The sequence below is a fragment of the Melanerpes formicivorus genome, unplaced genomic scaffold, assembly GCF_026170545.1.
Source record: "Melanerpes formicivorus ecotype bairdi unplaced genomic scaffold, bMelFor1.0.p_v2 SCAF_80, whole genome shotgun sequence".
Taxonomy (NCBI): Eukaryota; Metazoa; Chordata; class Aves; order Piciformes; family Picidae; genus Melanerpes; species Melanerpes formicivorus.
In genome coordinates this window covers 465,002-482,051 of record NW_027142432.1, presented here as the reverse complement: position 1 = coordinate 482,051, position 17,050 = coordinate 465,002, and the positions used below count along the sequence as shown (strand labels likewise).

Sequence of the window (17,050 nt, the reverse complement as noted above, 5' to 3'; positions counted from 1 at the left end):
ATGCCCACTTGTGGCCCCTAGGCTCCTTGAAGCATCCCTCCTGCAGAAAGTCAATGCCAAGAATGCAAGGTGCACCTGGACCAGTCACTAGGTTGTGCTTTCCCCATTCATTCCCAGTCAGGCTTCTCTCAGCCTTCAGTACAGTCAGGTCTTGTGAGCTCCCTGTGACTCCCTGAATGCTTATGGGCTTAAGCCCTTTGTAGCTCTATGGTATCAGGGTGCATTGGGCCCCTGTGTCCACCAGAGCTCGGTACTTCAGGGCTTCTGAAGTGCCAGGCCATTTCACGTACACATCCCAGTATACTCTGTTATCCCTGGCCTCCACCTGGCTGGAGGTAGGGCACCTCTAATGCTGGCGGCAATGTCCACACTTGTCACATGGTCCTGTGTTACTAGGGGAAGGGTCTCTTGAGCGAGAGGGACCACTCCAGGAAACTGGGGCAGCTCTTCTCCTGGATGAGTTATCCCCGTGGTGCCCACCTTGCAGTTCCCGCACCCTGTTCCAGAAGGCAGAGGTGGGTTGGTCATGCCAGGTGTCCATGTCCTCTCCATGGTCACAGAGGAACCTCCACAGAGACCCCCTTGACATTCCCCGATTGGCTTGGGGTGATCTCCTAGGGGAAGGTCGCCTGTTCCTGATTGCCGAAACTTGGACCCATTCTGAAGGAGAAGGGGAAAAGGAGGCATCACTCCCCTTTTTCAGTTCAGACATGGGGGTCTTGATCTCTTTGACAATGTCTTTAGCCATAGTTTCTATGGCTGAGATCAGGGGTTTCTGATTTACGCTTTCCTCATATTCCCTTAAATCATTGGCAAACTCACAGACAGTTTTAGGACTTCCATCCTGTCCAGTCAAGAGTATCCCTCCTAATGTGTGAGCATCTTTCTGAGGAGCACCCTGGGTGAGTTTCTTTACGAAGGGCTGTCTCATGGGCACCTCATCTGGGTCCAAAGGGAGCTGGCCATCCCCATAAATTATTTCCATCACGGCCATCTGCCTCAGATACCGAATGCCCTGTTCCATAGTTGTCCATCTAACTGGGGCCCAGGGCAGGTCATCTCTTGAGCGGTACCGGCTCTTGATGGCGTTCAGAATCCGGGCCCAGAGAGTGTGTATTCCATCAAGTTTGGCTAACTCCTTGTCCAGACCAGCATCACGAGTCAGGGAGCCTAAAAGCTTTGCCTCCCTCTTATCCAGGTCCACTGTGTCCACCCCCTCGTCCCAGCATCTCAGGGCCCAGCTTAGTATTGGCTCACCCTCTTTCCTGGCGTAGTCCAGACGAGTTTGCCTTAGTTCCTTTCTGGGCAGCGATGTAACAGTTATTTCCTGGTCTGAATCATCTTCATCCACCGCTGGGTTCTGTGAGCTGCTGGGGCCTGCTGAGGTTCCTTCCTCACCATCCGTGCTTGGCGATGATTTTTGATTTCTTTTCCTGCGTGTGGTGACCGGTGCTAGAGAGACTGCATTGGCAGGAGCATCAGGGGTCAACTGTGGGACTGCTGGTGGTGGGGCAAACCCTTGTGCCTGGGGCTCAGGCTGAGAGCTGGCACAGTCATTACAACCCGACCCCTCCCTCTTTGTGTCTACAGAGTGCTTACAATGCCCACAGCAGACACGCCCCCAGTCATTAAAGAGCACAAAGGAGTGTGTTATCACCCTCCAAACAGCTCTTAATGGGTTAGCTAGTCCTCCACCCAACACGGTCCCAGCAAATGCCACTATAAGGATTACATTTAGGCATATGGAGCATATTGCAACGTAGAGCAATTTTCCATCACAGGCACTTTTATCTACACCATTGGTTTCATAACTTGCTTCAGGAAAGTTTCCTATGTTAGAAAAGTTACCACTGACAGTGAAATTCAATGAATTCAAGAGATACATGCCTAACTTAATTGGTAAAGTTTTTATCCACTTGATCAGCATCTCTATCATTAACCACACCACGTGGTAAGTTATTAATTTGTAGATGTGGGTCCAAAAGATCCAGCCAAAAGCCCATGAAAAGGCTTGGACCATCAGGTTCTTTAAAATTGCCATTTCTACTTCAAGCTCCTTTTTCAGAAAAAAGTATTGCTTTCCCAATACAAGATCAATTTCCAAGCCCCACGTTGGGCACCAAAAATTGTAGTGGTTTGAGCCTTAACTGAGAGTTAAAAGCTCAAATGGGGAAAAGGCTGAGAATCTCTTCCCCACTTCCCCCCCACCTCCTCCCTCCAAACAGGGAGAGGAGGGAAAAAAAAAAAAAGGTAAGGAGCAAACCCACTAAGCAACAATCTGGAGTCAGCTTGGAAGTAGAGAGGCAAGTAAGTGTTTTTTTCCTTCAAAAAAAATATATATATAGCAATAACAGGGAAAAAAGGTTCACAAGGGCAAGGAACAAAAATGGATGGGAGGGGGATAGAAAAAAGAATAATACAAAACCAGTCTGTCTCTGAAGAGGCGCAGAGGCAGCAGGGAGAAGGATCAGGTCCAGCCACGTGGCTGAGGATCAGGGGAGCAGCTGCAGTAGCTCTCATCCAGCAGAGGCAGGAGCCAAAAAGGAGATCCAACAGCTATGAGGTCCTGCTTTTTATACCCTTGCTGGGCAGGGAGGGGGGAGTGGAACAGACTCAGCTTTCCTAGGGGGGAGACGCCCTTCAGGGAGTGTAAAGTACCCGCAAGCCCTCCACCCTGCTTTCTTCTTTTGTTTTCAGAAAAAGGTGTTAACCCACCACAGCAAGGCAGGAGCCAAAAGAGCACATGGCTGCCATGGTCTCCCCTTTATAGTCTTGCTGGATTGGGTTTGGCTTAGGGGTTAGGGGTTAGGGTTAGGGTTAGGGTTAGGGTTAGGGTTAGGGTTAGGGTTAGGGTTAGGGTTAGGGTTGGGGTCCATTAGTGTTATGTTTAGGGTTAGGGTTATGGACAGGGTTAAGTTTCGGGTTAGGGGTTAGGATTAGGGATAGGATTGGGGGTTAGGGGTTAGGTTAGGGTTAGGGTTGGGGTCCATTGGGGTTAGGTTTTGGGTTAGGGTTATGGAAAGGGTTAGGTTTAGGGTTTGGGTTAGAGTTCAGTTAGAGTTAGCGTTAGTGTTAGTCTTGCTGGACAGGAAGGAGGAGCAACACAGACCGATTTAGTCCCGGGGTCCCCTCCTCCCAGGATGGAGGAAGTAGATCCACTAGGATCCGGTTTCTTTTGTCCCCTGGGTGAGGCAGGGCTCTTGCAAAGCAACCCCAGGATGGTGTCACCCATAACAGAAGGTCTAAAGGAACCAAGTATGTACTGGTATGAGTCCCAGACTGTATTGAGACGTGGCCAGGGGACTCGGATTGTACTGGGATGGGGCCCAGTTTGCCTGGGCAGTGGGGAGATCAGGAGATGCAGTTTGCACTGGGATGGTCTCCAGTCTGTACTGGGTGATACCATTGGATCCAGTTTCTGGAACAGGTCCTGGACTATACTGGGATGGGATCAGGGCACCAGTTTGTACTTGGACAGGGCCTAGTCTGTACTGGGAGGGAGTCAGGAGATGCAGTTTGTACTGGAAGGGGAGCCAGCCCGTACTGGGTTGGAACCAGAGTACACAGTTAACATGTGGAGGGATACAGTAGGTACTGGGAAGGCTCCATGGAATCCACTTTGTACTGGAATGTGACCCAGAGTGTCTGGGATGGAGCAAGATGATGCAATTTGTGCTGGGATGAGGACATGTCTGCTCTAGGAGGGGACCAGGGGGTTCAGCTTGTTTTGGAACAAGACCCAGTCAGTACTGGGAGAGCTCAAAGAGGTTCAGTTTGTACCTGGAGGGGGCCCCAGTCTGAACTTGGAGGGCATTGGGGGATCATTTGCAGGGATGGGTCCTGGTCTGTGCTGGGATGGAATCAGGGTTTCAGGAGATGCACTTTGTACTGGGATGAGACTCAGACTGTGCTGGGAGATGGCAATGGGATCCAATTTGTACCAGGATCAGGCCACAGCTGCACTGGAATCAGGATATCCGCTTTGTGCTGTGCTGGGTGCAGCTGGGACTGGGAAGAGGTCCAAGGGATGCACTTTGTAGTGGCACAGGAAACTGTATGGGAGATGGCAAAGTGATGCAGTTTGTCCTGGGATAAGACCACATCTGAGCTGAGAGGGGTTCAGGAGATGCAGTTTGTCCTGAGATGTGACCAGGTCTGTACAGGGAAGGGTTAAAAGGATCCCAAACTATGCTGTGCAGGGCCCAGAAAGTCCTCGAATGTGGTCAGAGAATGCAGCTTGTACTGGAACAGGGCCCAGGCTGTACTGGCAGTGCATAAGGGGATACAGATTTTATTGGAATGAGGCCTAATGTGCACCTGCAGGGATGAAAGGGATCCTGTTTGGACTGGGACAGGGTCCAGACTGTACTGGGAGGGCATGAGGGTGTGCAGTTTGTACTGGGATGGATGCAGATGGTACTGGGAAGGGAGCCAGGGGATAAGATTCTGTGCTGGGATGGGACCCAGGCTGCAATGCTAGAGGACAGTAGGATCAAGTCTGTACTGGGATGAGGCCACATCTGTACTGGGAAGGGTTAAAAGAACCATGTTTGGACTGAGTCTGTACTGTAAGAGGATCAGGGTATCCAGCATGGATTCTAAGTTGGTACAGTCTGTAATTGGAGGGAGTTGGGGTATGAAGGCATGAGGAGACCTCCTGTTCTGATGACACTGGTGCTCTGGAGCGCAGCTCTGTCCCAGAAGCAGCCCTGGACTCTCCCTGTCTACAGTCCCAGCACTGCCACACAGCACCACAGTGCCCAAGCTGCCAGAGCACTCAGGCCATGCCCCAGCACAGAGGCTCATCGTGAGACAGTGGAAGGGAAGAAAGAGCAGCTGAGGACAGCCCAAGCTGTGGGGCTGCCTGGCACTGCTGCTGTGCTGGGACTCTGCCCCTGCACCTCTGCACACAGGCACTGCCCTGCAGCTCCACAGAAGCCTTGGAGGAAGTAACTCAGACAAGCAACTCAAGAGGAAGGAAGACAGAGAAGGAGGGTACTTTATTGTTGAGCACCCAGGGAGCACAGATCCTTATGTCTGCAGCCTCTGGGTCACAACAGACAGGACAACACTGAACCAGAAATGGTCTGAAGAAAGACATTTGTGTGGGAACAACATTCTCACAAGGGGAACAGCACCAGCAGCAGCCAGAACTCGAACAGCCAGGCTGGGCCTGCACTGAGTGACATCACAACTGCTCTGTAGGAGAAGACAAAGAGTTTATTGCTTCTGAAAGCATCCAGGGATCAGTTGGCTGAGGGCAGCCTTGAGCTCCTGGTTCCTCAGGCTGTAGATGAGAGGGTTGACTGCTGGAGACACCACTGAGTACAGAAGTGACACCAACAGGTCCAGGGATGGGGAGGAGATGGAGGAGGGCTTCAGGTTTGCAAAGAAGCCAGTGCTGAGAAAGAGGGAGACCACAGCCAGGTGAGGGAGGCAGGTGGCAAAGGCTTTGTGGCATCCCTGCTTAGAGGGGATCCTCAGCACTTCCCTGAAGATCTGAACATAGGACACCACAATGAACACAAAACAGACAAAGAAAAAAGAGACACTGACCACAATAAGGCAAAGTTCCCTGAGGTAGGATGTGGAGCAGGAGAGCTTGAGGATCTGGGGGATTTCACAGAAGAACTGGTCCACAGCATTGCCGTGGCAGAGGGGCAGGGAAAATGTATTGGCTGTGTGCAGCAGAGCATAGAGAGCCCCACAGGCCCAGGCAGCTGCTGCCAGGTGGACACAGACTCTGCTGCCCAGGAGGGTCTCATAGTGCAAGGGTCTGCAGATGGCAACATAGCGATCGTAGGACATGGTGGTGAGGAGAAAATACTCGGCTGAAATTAGGAATATGAAAAAGAAGAGCTGGAGAGCACATCCTGTGTAAGAGATCTCCCTGGTGTCCCTCAGGGAATTGTCCATGGATTTTGGCACAGTGCAGGAGATGGCACCCAGGTCAAGGAGGGCAAGGTTGAGGAGGAAGAAGTACATGGGGGTGTGGAGGTGGTGGTCCCAGGCTATGGTGGTGATGATGAGGCCATTGCCCAGCAGGGCAGCCAGGTAGATGGCCAGGAAGAGGCAGAAGTGCAGGAGCTGCAGCTGCCTTGTGCCTGGGAATGGCAGGAGGAGGAAGTGGGTGATGGAGCTGCTGTTGGACATCTGCTGCCTCTGGCCCTGGCAACCTGTCCAAGGAGGGAAAGGCAGTGACAAGTTAGGGCACACTTCTCTCAGGCTCATTGCAACCCCTGTCCCGGAGCTGCATGAGGAATGAATCAGCTCAGTCCCATCACTACCAACCCATTGCAGAGTTTATCACAGCTTCAAATGCAGCAGGGACCCAGAATTGCCAGGAAGATTCCTCTGGTGTCTGAACAGAAAATGACCAACAGCCCAATCCCTGGGAATGAGAGTCCCATGGAGAGGTGGAGAAACAGGGACCAGCTCTGCAGTGCTGCAGAGACACTGAAGGGAAGAGAGAAAGGCAGAGGGACTGGGGGTGAAGCCTTCTCCTTCCCCCGCTCTGCTCTCTGCAGCTCACAGGATGGAACTGAAGAGCTTTTGTCCTCCTTCTGTGTGCACACTCCAGGAGCCTTCAGATGAATGTCAGCTGCCAAGGTTGTGACTCCTGACCTGGAGCCCACAGCTTTGAGGGCACTGCCTCTGCTGGGTAGAAGAGGGGAAGAAAAGGTTGCATTGGGAAATGTGTCTGCAGTGCAGAGAATGGCACAGAGGTGCCTGATCCCCTTGTCAGGGCATCTCTGCCACCAGATCCCTCTGCCCCCGCTGCCCATGTCCCTGCTTCTAGCAGCTTTCCCTGCCAGGAGCTGCTTCTCTCTGCCCAGGTCTCCTCCCTGTCCCTGCTGACAGAGCCCATCCCACCTGCTGTGTGCTGAGCTCTGCCCTGCAGACCCCTCCCAGCAGCAGGACACTGCCCAGGGGCAGCTCTGGGTGTGCAGAGCTCAGGAGCAGCTCAGACAAGGGCTAATGAGACCTCAGAGTCTTATGAACAGCAGTGAAATAAACTCTAGTCTCACACAGCCCTCCCAGCACACCAAGGGGATCAACATTCAAAGCCAAGACTCCTTCCCTGCCACGAAAATGCTGCCTTGATGCTCTTCTGCAAAGCCTCCTCAGAAATGCCCAGGGGGGAGCTAGAACTGTGAGCAGCTCTGGCCAGCACAGCTCCCTCCCACAGCAGGAGGACCCTGCCCTGCCCTGCCTTGCCCTGCTATGCCAGGGCTGTCTCCTGCCACTCACAGCTTCTCCCCACAGCACTGTGTGGAGCTCCCTGGGCAGGCTGAGACCTGAGCCTGGCAGGCAGCAGAGTCCCTGCCCCAGCACACAGCCCCTGGGCTGCAGGGACCCTGCTCTGAAGGACAGCCCTCACCACCCCTGCCTGCACCCCAGGGCTCCACAGCTCTTCAGAAAAGCCTGAAAAGAGCCTCTGCACAGGAAGATTTCCTTCCAGCCCCCACCAGCTGTGGCTGTGCCAACTTTAGGAGATGCCTCCAGGAGCTGCACCTGCACTGCCCTGCCCCCACAGACTCACCGTGTCAGTGCCTGCAGTGACTTCTCCTCCTGTCAGCTCTCAGTCACCCTCCTGGACACCTCCAAGCTCTCTCTGCCTTCTTCATCTCGCTGAGATCCACTGGCAGTGCCCTCAGCCCTGCTGTGCAGAGCAGAGGAGCTGCTCCTGGGCACAGCTGACACTTTTCATTGCTGCCTACTTTCCAGCAGCTCCCTCCAGCCACGGAGCTCAGCCCAGCTGAGCAGCAGAGGACCAACCCAAGGGCATTTTAATGACCCTCTGGTGGCTTTGGTGCCAGGTAAACATCAGAGACTGAGAGGGAGATGATGAAACCTCTCCAGAAGTTGAAGTCACTTTCAAACTCTGAAGTTTCTTCTCTTGTTGATGGGTCCCAGTGAGGACACTGCTGGGAAAGTGTCTCCAGGCTGTGGTTGGAGCAGAGAAGTGGAGGCAGTGCTGAGAGGTCAGGACAAGCAGAGGAAGATGTCTCTGATGCTGAGCAAACCTGGAGGTGTTTCATTAATGCAAAGGGTCAAGCCCTGAGCCCTGGCTCCTGGACAGGCAGATCCTGTCCCTCACTCACCCCTCAGGGGGATTCCTGGAGCAGTGGGATGTGGAGAGGACCAATGCTAAGAGCAGGACTATGGCACAACCCCTCCCAGGCTCCTGAGGATGGACAAGGAGGCAATGAGGCCCCAGGGCTGCAAGGAGGAGTTGTCTCCTCAGAGGCATCAGTGGCACAGACCACAGCCAGAACCAAAGGCATGAAGAGCTTGGCTCTGCCAGGAGCCTTTCAGCTCTTCCACAGCCCTCTGCCATCTGCCCCTCAGGCTGTCCTCTGCTGCTGCATCAGCTGAGCCTCTTTCCCTGCAGGCTGTAGTCACCCAGCCAGCTGCCCCACCTTGCTGGCACCTTCCTTTGCTGCTCTCTCTCCATCCTCCCTGGCTCTTCCTTGAAATATCAAGTCTTGAGCTGGTCCAGGGTGCTGCTGGGTGACATCCTGCTCCACAGCACTGCCCTGGCAGTGACATTTCTTTCTCCTCATATCTAGTCTGGACCTCCCCAGCTCCACTTTGTGGCTTTATTTCTTTCTCATGCTGCTCTTCACTAGTCAGGAAATCTTCTCATGTCTCAAAGCACTCTCAAGCTACTCCTCTATTGTTCTCATTCTCCACACCACTGGGGTCAGGGTCTACAGCCACTACCTAGTGGTCATATGTCAGATGCCTCCAAATCCCTGCTCAAAGGACAGTGGCTTTAAGCTGAAAGAAGGCAGAGCTAGATCAGACATAAGGAGGAAATATTTTGTGGTGAGGGTGGCAGGACACTGGAAAAGATTACCCAGAGAAAGAGAGAAGAGAAGGTTCTGAGGAGACTTTGTTGTGGCCTTCCAGTGTCTGAAGGGGGCTACGAGAAATCTGGGGAGGGACTTTTGAGGGTGTCAAGGAGTGATAGGACTGGGGGGAATGGAACAAAACTAGAAATGGGTAGATTCAGCCTGGATGTTAGGAAGAAGTTCTTCCTCATGAGGGTGGTGAGGCACTGGCACAGGTTGCCCAGGGAGGTGGTGGAAGCCTCATGCCTGGAGGTTTTTAAGGCCAGGCTGGATGTGGATCTGAGCAACCTGCTCTAGTGTGAGGTGTCCCTGCCCATGGCAGGGAGGTTGGAGCTAGACGACCCTTGAGGTCCCTTCCAACCCTAACAATTCTATGATTCCTCATCCCTTGAAGTGTCCAGGATCAGGAACTCTGAGCAACCTGAGCTGGTGGAAGATGTCCTTCCTCATGGTCATGGGTTTGGACTAGTTGCTCTTTTAGGTCCCTTCCAACCCAAACCATTCCAGGATTCTTTAATTCTAATATCCCCAAGGCCTTCTCCACAGGGCTGCAGATCCCTACAGACACCATGGAGGTGTTTTTACCTCACCCAGTCCCCGACAGCCTGACAACAAAGAAAGAGTTGCCATTTTTAGGACATGAATGGCCAGGGCTTTGGAGAAACAAGTCAGAGTCCAAGTGCACCTCACTCAGATCAGGAAAGCTGCAGTGAGTTCGACTGAAGCAGGAGGATGATTTGACACAGGTAAAGAAGCTGAGGGACTTCAGCAAGGTGTAACAGAGATGCAAACAGGTTCAGTGTGGTGTCAAGGTTCACTCTGACACAACATGGATGTCATACACAAAGTTCTCTGGATTTGGGGTGGGATTAGAATGATTGTGACAGGAAAATCTCCTTTGGAGCTGGGCTGGAATGATCTTGCAGAGAGATTGGGAGTGAAGGGGGTAAGGGAAGCCCTCCTGTTGAGTCACAGCATCAGCATGGACCCTCCTCTGCAGAGAGAAGTGTAAGTGGGTTTAGACCCAATCCTTGTGCCAGACTTGGTCCCTGGTTTATGACTCTCTCCATTTCTTCCTTCTCTCTCTTCCTTCTTCTGTTCCATTCACTTTATTCTATTAATAAGCAGCCTGGCTGTTGATAGTTTGGCCTCCTTTGTGCTTCTAATTTCATAACTCAGGAATGTTCCAGAAGAGCTGAGACTCTTTCCCCATTCATACCAAGACACAGCACCAGTGCTGCCAGGGAGCACCAATGCTTGCTCTTCATAGACTGCTCTCTTTCCACTCCCACACTCCCCTTCTGATCCCTTGTGTTGGTCTAAGGCCTGGAAGCTTGGTCAGGGCTTTGCAATGTGGCAGTCTGTGATCACAGGCAGGGACAGGCCACGTGCCCATGCACCTGGTCTCCACAGGATCAGTTCCACACAGACAGGTGATCTGCTTAGGGCAGTGTCTGAAGGCTTAGGTCTTCTTCCAAAGTTTCCATCAAGAGCATGCCCAAGAAATTGTCCAACAGATGCAAACAGCAGGGAACAGCTAAAGTGTGTGAGTGTGCAGGGCTGGGGCACACAGCAGTGTCCTCACACAGCCAGGCCTCCTGCAAGTGACCTGAAGGATCAGCAGAGAAGGGTCTGGACTGTGTCTGTGTTCACTGGACACCCTGGGGAAGCTGTCCCAGGGCAGTCATCCTACACTAGCCTTCACAACCCCCATTTCCAACAGCAGCCTCACTCCTCAGCTTGGATAGACTCTTTGTCCCTCCAGAGGAGGACATGGCCTCAGGAGGTCAGCAGTGCCTGTTTGCATTGTGCAGATGAGATGTCAGCAGATGAGCTGAGGTGAACCTGAGTGAGCAAACACCATCAGCTATTGCTGGGGGTGCCAAGGCACTGAAGCTTTGAGGAGCCTCCCAGCCTATGGCAGGGGCAGCAGGAGGCCAGGGAGACTCTCTGACTGCTGCAGGGCAGGGCCTGTGTGAGTGATAAGGAAAGACTCTGTCTCTGAACATCCCACACTCCATTAGGGGTCCATGAGGCCAGCTCAGATGTGGACACCTGACAGAGCTGGGACATTGCTGTGTGTCACTCCAGAACAAACCCTACTGGCCCAGGGAGATTCATCTCAGATGTCTTGGGCAGGCTGCTGTCTGCTCACATCACCCTTTCTGTGCCCTGAGATGTGCACAGAGCCATCCCAGAGGTTCTGGGCTCCTTGGAAAAGGCCTGTTCAAGAACACCAAAAAGGAGGGTGGGGAACATTGCAGGCTGGTCACCCTCAGCACAGTCCCTGGGAAGGTGAAGGCTCAAACTCCTCTGCAGCCATTTGCAGGCCCTTGCAGGACAAGAGAGGTATTGCTGAACCCATATGGGTAGGGGCAAGAAGGGGATGCTTTGTGCCTGGACCTTAGCCAGGGCTTTGCCATGGTCCCCCATAGCCTCCTTAGAGCCAGAGTGCTGAGAGCTGGAGTGCAGACATGGATGAGGTGGTGGCTGGGTGGTGGCTGAAGCCCAAATGTCACCAGTGGAGAGTCCTCCTGGCAGACACTTCCCAGTGGCATCCCTCAGGGCAAGCCCTTGGGCCAGCACTGTGGAATGTCATCATGAACTCCCTGCACCATCTGACCCAGGGCCTTTGCAGCTGCTCTGGAGATGAAGCCAAAAAGGGCACAACCCTTGAGGGACCTCATCTGCTTAACCCTGCCCTGAGCAGGATCATTGGACAAGAGGATGTGCAGGAGTCTCCTCCACAAATGCAGCAGGACAGAGCCAGCAGCTCCTCCACTCAAAGCCTTGGTAGGAAATCTCCCAGATGGATCTGGTGAAACTTTGATCTGCTCAGGCTCTGGCCACAAGGAGGCTGAGGGCTGAGTGTGCAATCCTGTGCTCAGTTGTGTCTCAGGAACTCACCTTTCAGTAGGAAGCCAAGGACTGGGAAGGGGGAGGTGAGGCCACTTCTGCCTCCTGAGAGGATTGGCCAACAGCAGGAACACAGCTGGGAAAGGGACTGTGAGGTCAGTTGTGTCTGCAGGAGCTGATAGGGCAGCCCTGGGCTCATGGCTGGCAGATGGGCACAGTGATCTGTCAGATGCCCTCTGCCAAAGGGCCTGGGCTGACTGCAGGAAGGGGCTGATGCTTTGGTTGCTGTGTCTCTGCTGCCTGAGTACCTGATGGGACAGCAGCAGGCACAGGGCTTGGTGCTGTCTATGCAAGAAACTGCAAGGCCAGCAGCCTTGGGAGCTCCTGGTGAGGTAGGAAAGAGCAGGAGAGAGGAACACTGCCAGATGGTGCAGCCTGGCAGGTGCAGACTGACCATGAGGAGCAAGAAACCTCTCTCAAAGGGCAGTGCTGTGGCCTGAGAAGATCTCCAGAAGGAGTCTGGGATCAGCCCTTCTCTTTGTGTCCCAAGGAGCAAAGTGTGAGTGTGGGCAGGTGTCAGTGAAGGCCTGGAAAGGCCAAGGTGGGGAAGTGAGATGAGTGTCTGCAGCCTGCAGGGCAGGAGAAGCAGCTGTGAGACAGTGCAGGACAAAGCTGTGGGAGAGCTGATAAAGGGCAATGGCAGTGGTGGGAATGACGAAGAGAAGCCAAGGCTGTGCCCTCTTGACTCTGGCAATTCTCTGCCCCCAAGGCCTGTGAGGAGATGTTGTCCTAAGGCACTGGGAGGGCCTCACTGCCTCTTTCCACAGCCCCAGGAAGGCTGGGGACTGTCAGGCCCTTGTCCTCCACTCAGCATCACAAACCCTACAGGGATCCTAAAGGAAGGCTGGAGAGGAACTTTTCATGAGGGTGTTTGGTGACAGGACAGGAGGGAAAGGTTTGAAGGTGAGGAAAAGGAGGTTTAGACTGGGTCTTAGGAAGAAGTTCTTCAGTATGAGGGTTGTGGGACTCTGGAATAGGCTACCCAGGTAGGATGCCCTCTCCTGAGGGTGTTGAAGGCCAGGCTGGATGAGGCCTTGAGCAGCTGAGTCTATTGGAGAGGCATCCCTGCCTATGGCAGGGAGGTTGGAGCAGAGGAGCTCTGAGGTCCCTTCCAAACTAGGCCATGCTATGCTGCTATGAAACCCACACCCCACCCCCAGTGCACCTGAAGAGCCTTGACCCACACATGTGGGACAGGATCTGCCTGCCCAGGGGCTGTGCTCAGGCCTTGGCCTTTGTGCTGCAGAAACCAGAGCCAGAGTTTGCTCTCCTGCACTTTGCCTTTGTCTGCTGCAATCACAGCCTCTCCTGAGCTGCTCTAACGAGTCCCTGGGGAGGCTTTGGCAGTAACAAGCCTCAGTGGGGCCAATCAATGCTTCAAGGTACTTTGTGTTTTGCTTCTTGCTTCTTGCAGAGTTTCTTCACTCTTCTCTCAGTACCTGAGGTTCATGGAATGATTCCCAAGTGCCCTGAGGAGCTCTTTGTGTCTTTGTTGTTGACTTCCAGATTTCCAAGTGCACCTCACAAAGCTCAGATTTTGATGGTAAGCTATTTGATTCTTTCTCAGATGAGGACAGAGGTGACAGCAGCATCCACCAAGCCAGAATGATGCAGGCTGTCTGCTCATGGGGTCTGGACTGGGAGGAGAAGCTGTCCTTTGAGGGCTGACACTGAGTGGACAACTTTGCTCCTCACCCTCCCCAACCTCCCCATTGCTGTCCCTGCTCACCTGGGCCTTCCATCCCTGCTCCTTGCATCAGACTTCTCCACTGCTCTCTGCAGCTGGAGCTCACAGCTCCATGGCACCAGCTGCCCCCTGCTCTCCTTAGAGAGCTGCCTGCACACAGCCACAGAAGAATTGTTGCTCTTTGGAAACAAAGCAAAGCCCAGGCTGAGAAAGTTCCCTCAGCATTCCAAGCCCTCTGGAATCATCTGCTCAGCACAAGCTGTCTCTCAGCAGCTTGCCTGTCCAGAAGGGTGAGGCTAAGCCAACAAGTTCTGCGAGGGCTGTGATTTCTCAGGCAGTCAAGAGTTCTTGAGAGTGAGAAGCAGATGGAAAGGTTGGATCCTAGCAGCCCTTCCTCATGAAGCAATGTGCAATCCCCAAGGTGATTCAGCAGAATGTGTTCTAATCAAAGAGCCTCTGAAGCACAGAGTGGATAAGGACAAGGCTGACGCTGACTGACTGCAAGGGCTCCTGAATTCAAATCTTTCTATGGCTGTGCCTGGAGAGAAGCACCAAGCACACAGACACAGGGACAGAGCTGGCTGCCTCCAGTGGAACATGGAGCCCCCCAAGATGGTGTCAGCAAAGATGTCTGTCCAAAGACACAGAGAGGTGGAGAAGTGGCTGGCAGAGAGGCTGCCCTGGAGTTCAGTTTCCTTCTACTGGAGCTCAGGGAAAACACTCACAAAGCTTCTCCATTCTCAGAGGATGAGACCTGAGCCTGGAGAAGTCTGACTTGGTGCTGGCCCTTGGTGCAGGTTGTGCCTGAGAGATGTCTGAGTGGGGGAGATGCTGGACACAGCTGCTGTGATCCAGGAGAGCTCCAAGGCTCTGGCTTTAGGGTCAGTGTTTTGAGAGGTGGAGATCCTTGACTTCCATCAGGTGTTTCTCTGAGCTGCAGAACCTTGGATGCTGAATCATCCTGGGATCTTTTGCCACTTGCACAGACCCTGAAGTTTTTGACTCTCAGTGTTTTCTATTAGCTCCCTGTTGGCTGTGATCCAAGCACAGATGTACTGAGCTGGCAGGAGGTGACAAACCCCCAAGCCATAGGGAGAGAAGAGCAAGGCTGGGAGAGTCGGTCAGGGCTGAGCCATTCCTTGCAGATCAGTCTTCTCCTCTGAGCCCTTTGCTTCTCTCTGCCTGGGGTCATATCCTTCTCTTCTCTCCATCAGCCCTGCTCCTTTGTGCTGGGGAGGAGCAAAGTTTACAGATCTGCTCCTTGGAACAGGTCAGAAGGTCAAGAACCCAACTTTGGAACAGCAGCAAGGTCCCAGGCTCCTGATGACTGCTAAGTACCTCCCTACCCTCTCCAGACCCTCCTCCCAAACCACACTTCACCACTTGTAGAGCTTTGAGGGTCACTGGTTGTGATGGGAATTGAGGATTTCATCTGCCTGAGCCCCAGGTGGTCAGGTATCAGTTGCATGGCCAGAGGGGGTGGTTGGGATGGCTACATCCTGGGGCTGTCAGCCCCATCAGCACTACAACCAGGGGACTCAGCACAGGAGTTAGGGCTCTGATACCTCCAATGCAAGAAGACACACACAATGTCCTTACTTCTCAGTTAGTAGGTCCCCAAGGATTTGCCTAGGAGCACAGGGCTGACCATTGCTCTCAGCAGCATGGCCTCCCAGAAGGACCTGGACAAGATCTTAGAAGAGAAGAATCACCTGAAGAATAATTTGGAGGAGTCAAAGATCAGCCTTGAGGAATAGTAGAAGTGGTTGATGAAGACATGGATGAGGGCAGCAAGGATGAAGTATGTGAGGATTAGGAGGGGGAGGAGGGCAATAATTATGAGGTGGACAAAGGGGATGATGTGGAAGAGGAAGATCATAGGAAAAGAATAAAGAGAAGGAGGAGGAAGATGAAGAGGAGGAAGAGGACAAACCCATATCAGCCCCTCTGTGCCACTCAAGCAGCCACATCAGTGCCCTGAGTGTGGGCAAAGTTTCCCACCCAGCTTGGAGCTGCTGAAGCCCCACTACCCCCAGACCAGTGCCCAGCCCTCTGTGGTGTACTATGGCAAGTGCTGCACCCTCAGCTCCAACCTCATCTGCCACTGCTGCATCCACAGCCAGAAGTAGCTGCACCTCTGAGCTGCCTGAGGCAAAAGTGCCACCCAGATGGCCACCTTTTGCCAGCACCGCTGCACCCACACCGGTGCCAGACCTTCCTTTGCACAGGCTGCAGCAAGGGCTTCATCCGCAGCTCCTACCTCACCTGGCATATTCACCCCCACACCAGTGACCAGCGTGCCCCAGAGGACACAGCAATACACCGACCCCGGCACTGCCAGGCCAAACGTGAACCCCCTTGGATTGCCTTTTCCAGCAGATTGAACTGAAATCTGCCCTTTTACACCACAGGTTGTGGCTGGGTTGAAGCCTGGGGTTAACACCCAAGGGTCAATGCCAAGGGTAAAGGCTGGAGGCAGAATGAGCAATGGGGCAGAGTCAGGGTCAGTGGTGGGTTTGGGAGGGCCTGAGGTGTAAGGGATGAGCTGAGACATGGGCTCAGTTTCACTGTTAGAACAGGAGACTGAGTAGAGAGGATGGGAGGGGCCCAGGCTGTACTTGGAGGGCATCATAGGATCTGTTCTGCACTGGGAGGTGCTCAAGATATTCAGTCTGTATTGGGAGGTGTGGTTATTGCTCCCCCACTTTCCATAGTAGTAGGAGTAGCCCCTTATAATGAGGTCTCTTAGGGTGATGAATGCAGGGGCACGAACCCTGCTGCTGCTTCAAGCAGAATTCCAGAAATGCAGAGACTCTCAGAAGTCCTCCCAGAAGTTCTTTATTACTGTGTTGTAGAATCCCCAGCATTACAGAGTTTCAGAGTGTGTTTAACAGATGAAGCCTTCGACACTGCCCCGCACCACATCCTGGTCTCCAAACTGGTGACACATGGGTTTGATGGGTGGACCACTAGATGGATAAGGAACTGGCTTGATGGCCACACCCAAAGAGTGGCTGTCAATGGCTCCATGTTCCAGTGGAGGCCAGGGACAAGCAGAGACCCTCAGGGATCAGTCCTGGGACCAGGCTTGCTCAATATCTTTGTGGGTGCCATGGACAGTGGCATTGAGTGCACCCTCAGCAAGTTTGCTGATGACACCAAGCTGTGTGGTGCCGCAGACAGGCTGGAGGGAAGGGAGGCCATCCAAAGGGACCTTGACAGGCTGGAGAGGTGGGCACAAGCTAACCTCAGGAGGTTCAACAAGACCAAGGGCAGGGTCCTGCATCTGGGTGCAGGCAATCCCAGGCACAAATCCAGGCTGGGCAATGACTGGCTGGAAAGCAGCCCTGAGGAGAGAGACTTGGGGGTGCTGGGGGAGGAGAAGCTCAACGGGAGCTCTCAGTGTGCACTTGCAGCCCGCAAAGCCAATCAGATCCTGGGCTGCATCAGGAGAAGTGTGGCCAGCAGGGCAAGGGAGGTGATTCTCCCCCTCTGCTCAGCTCTGGGGAGACCCCACCTGGAGTACTGCCTCCAGTTCTGGAGCCCCTATTACAAGAGGGATGTGGAGGTGCTGGAATGTGTCCAGAGA

General features: G+C 53.5%; 2 protein-coding genes across 2 annotated transcripts in view; both read right to left on the bottom strand.

Moving 5' to 3' along the window:
• The window catches only part of LOC137454422 (zinc finger protein 420-like), a 148,024-nt gene that overhangs the window by 86,128 nt on the left and 44,846 nt on the right, over nt 1-17,050 (bottom strand). The gene's annotated exons all lie outside the window — the stretch shown is intronic.
• LOC137454389 (olfactory receptor 14A16-like) lies at nt 5,221-5,808 on the bottom strand. Its single transcript, XM_068164435.1, has one exon. The coding sequence runs from the start codon at nt 5,806-5,808 to the stop codon at nt 5,221-5,223; it is 588 nt and encodes a 195-aa protein (XP_068020536.1).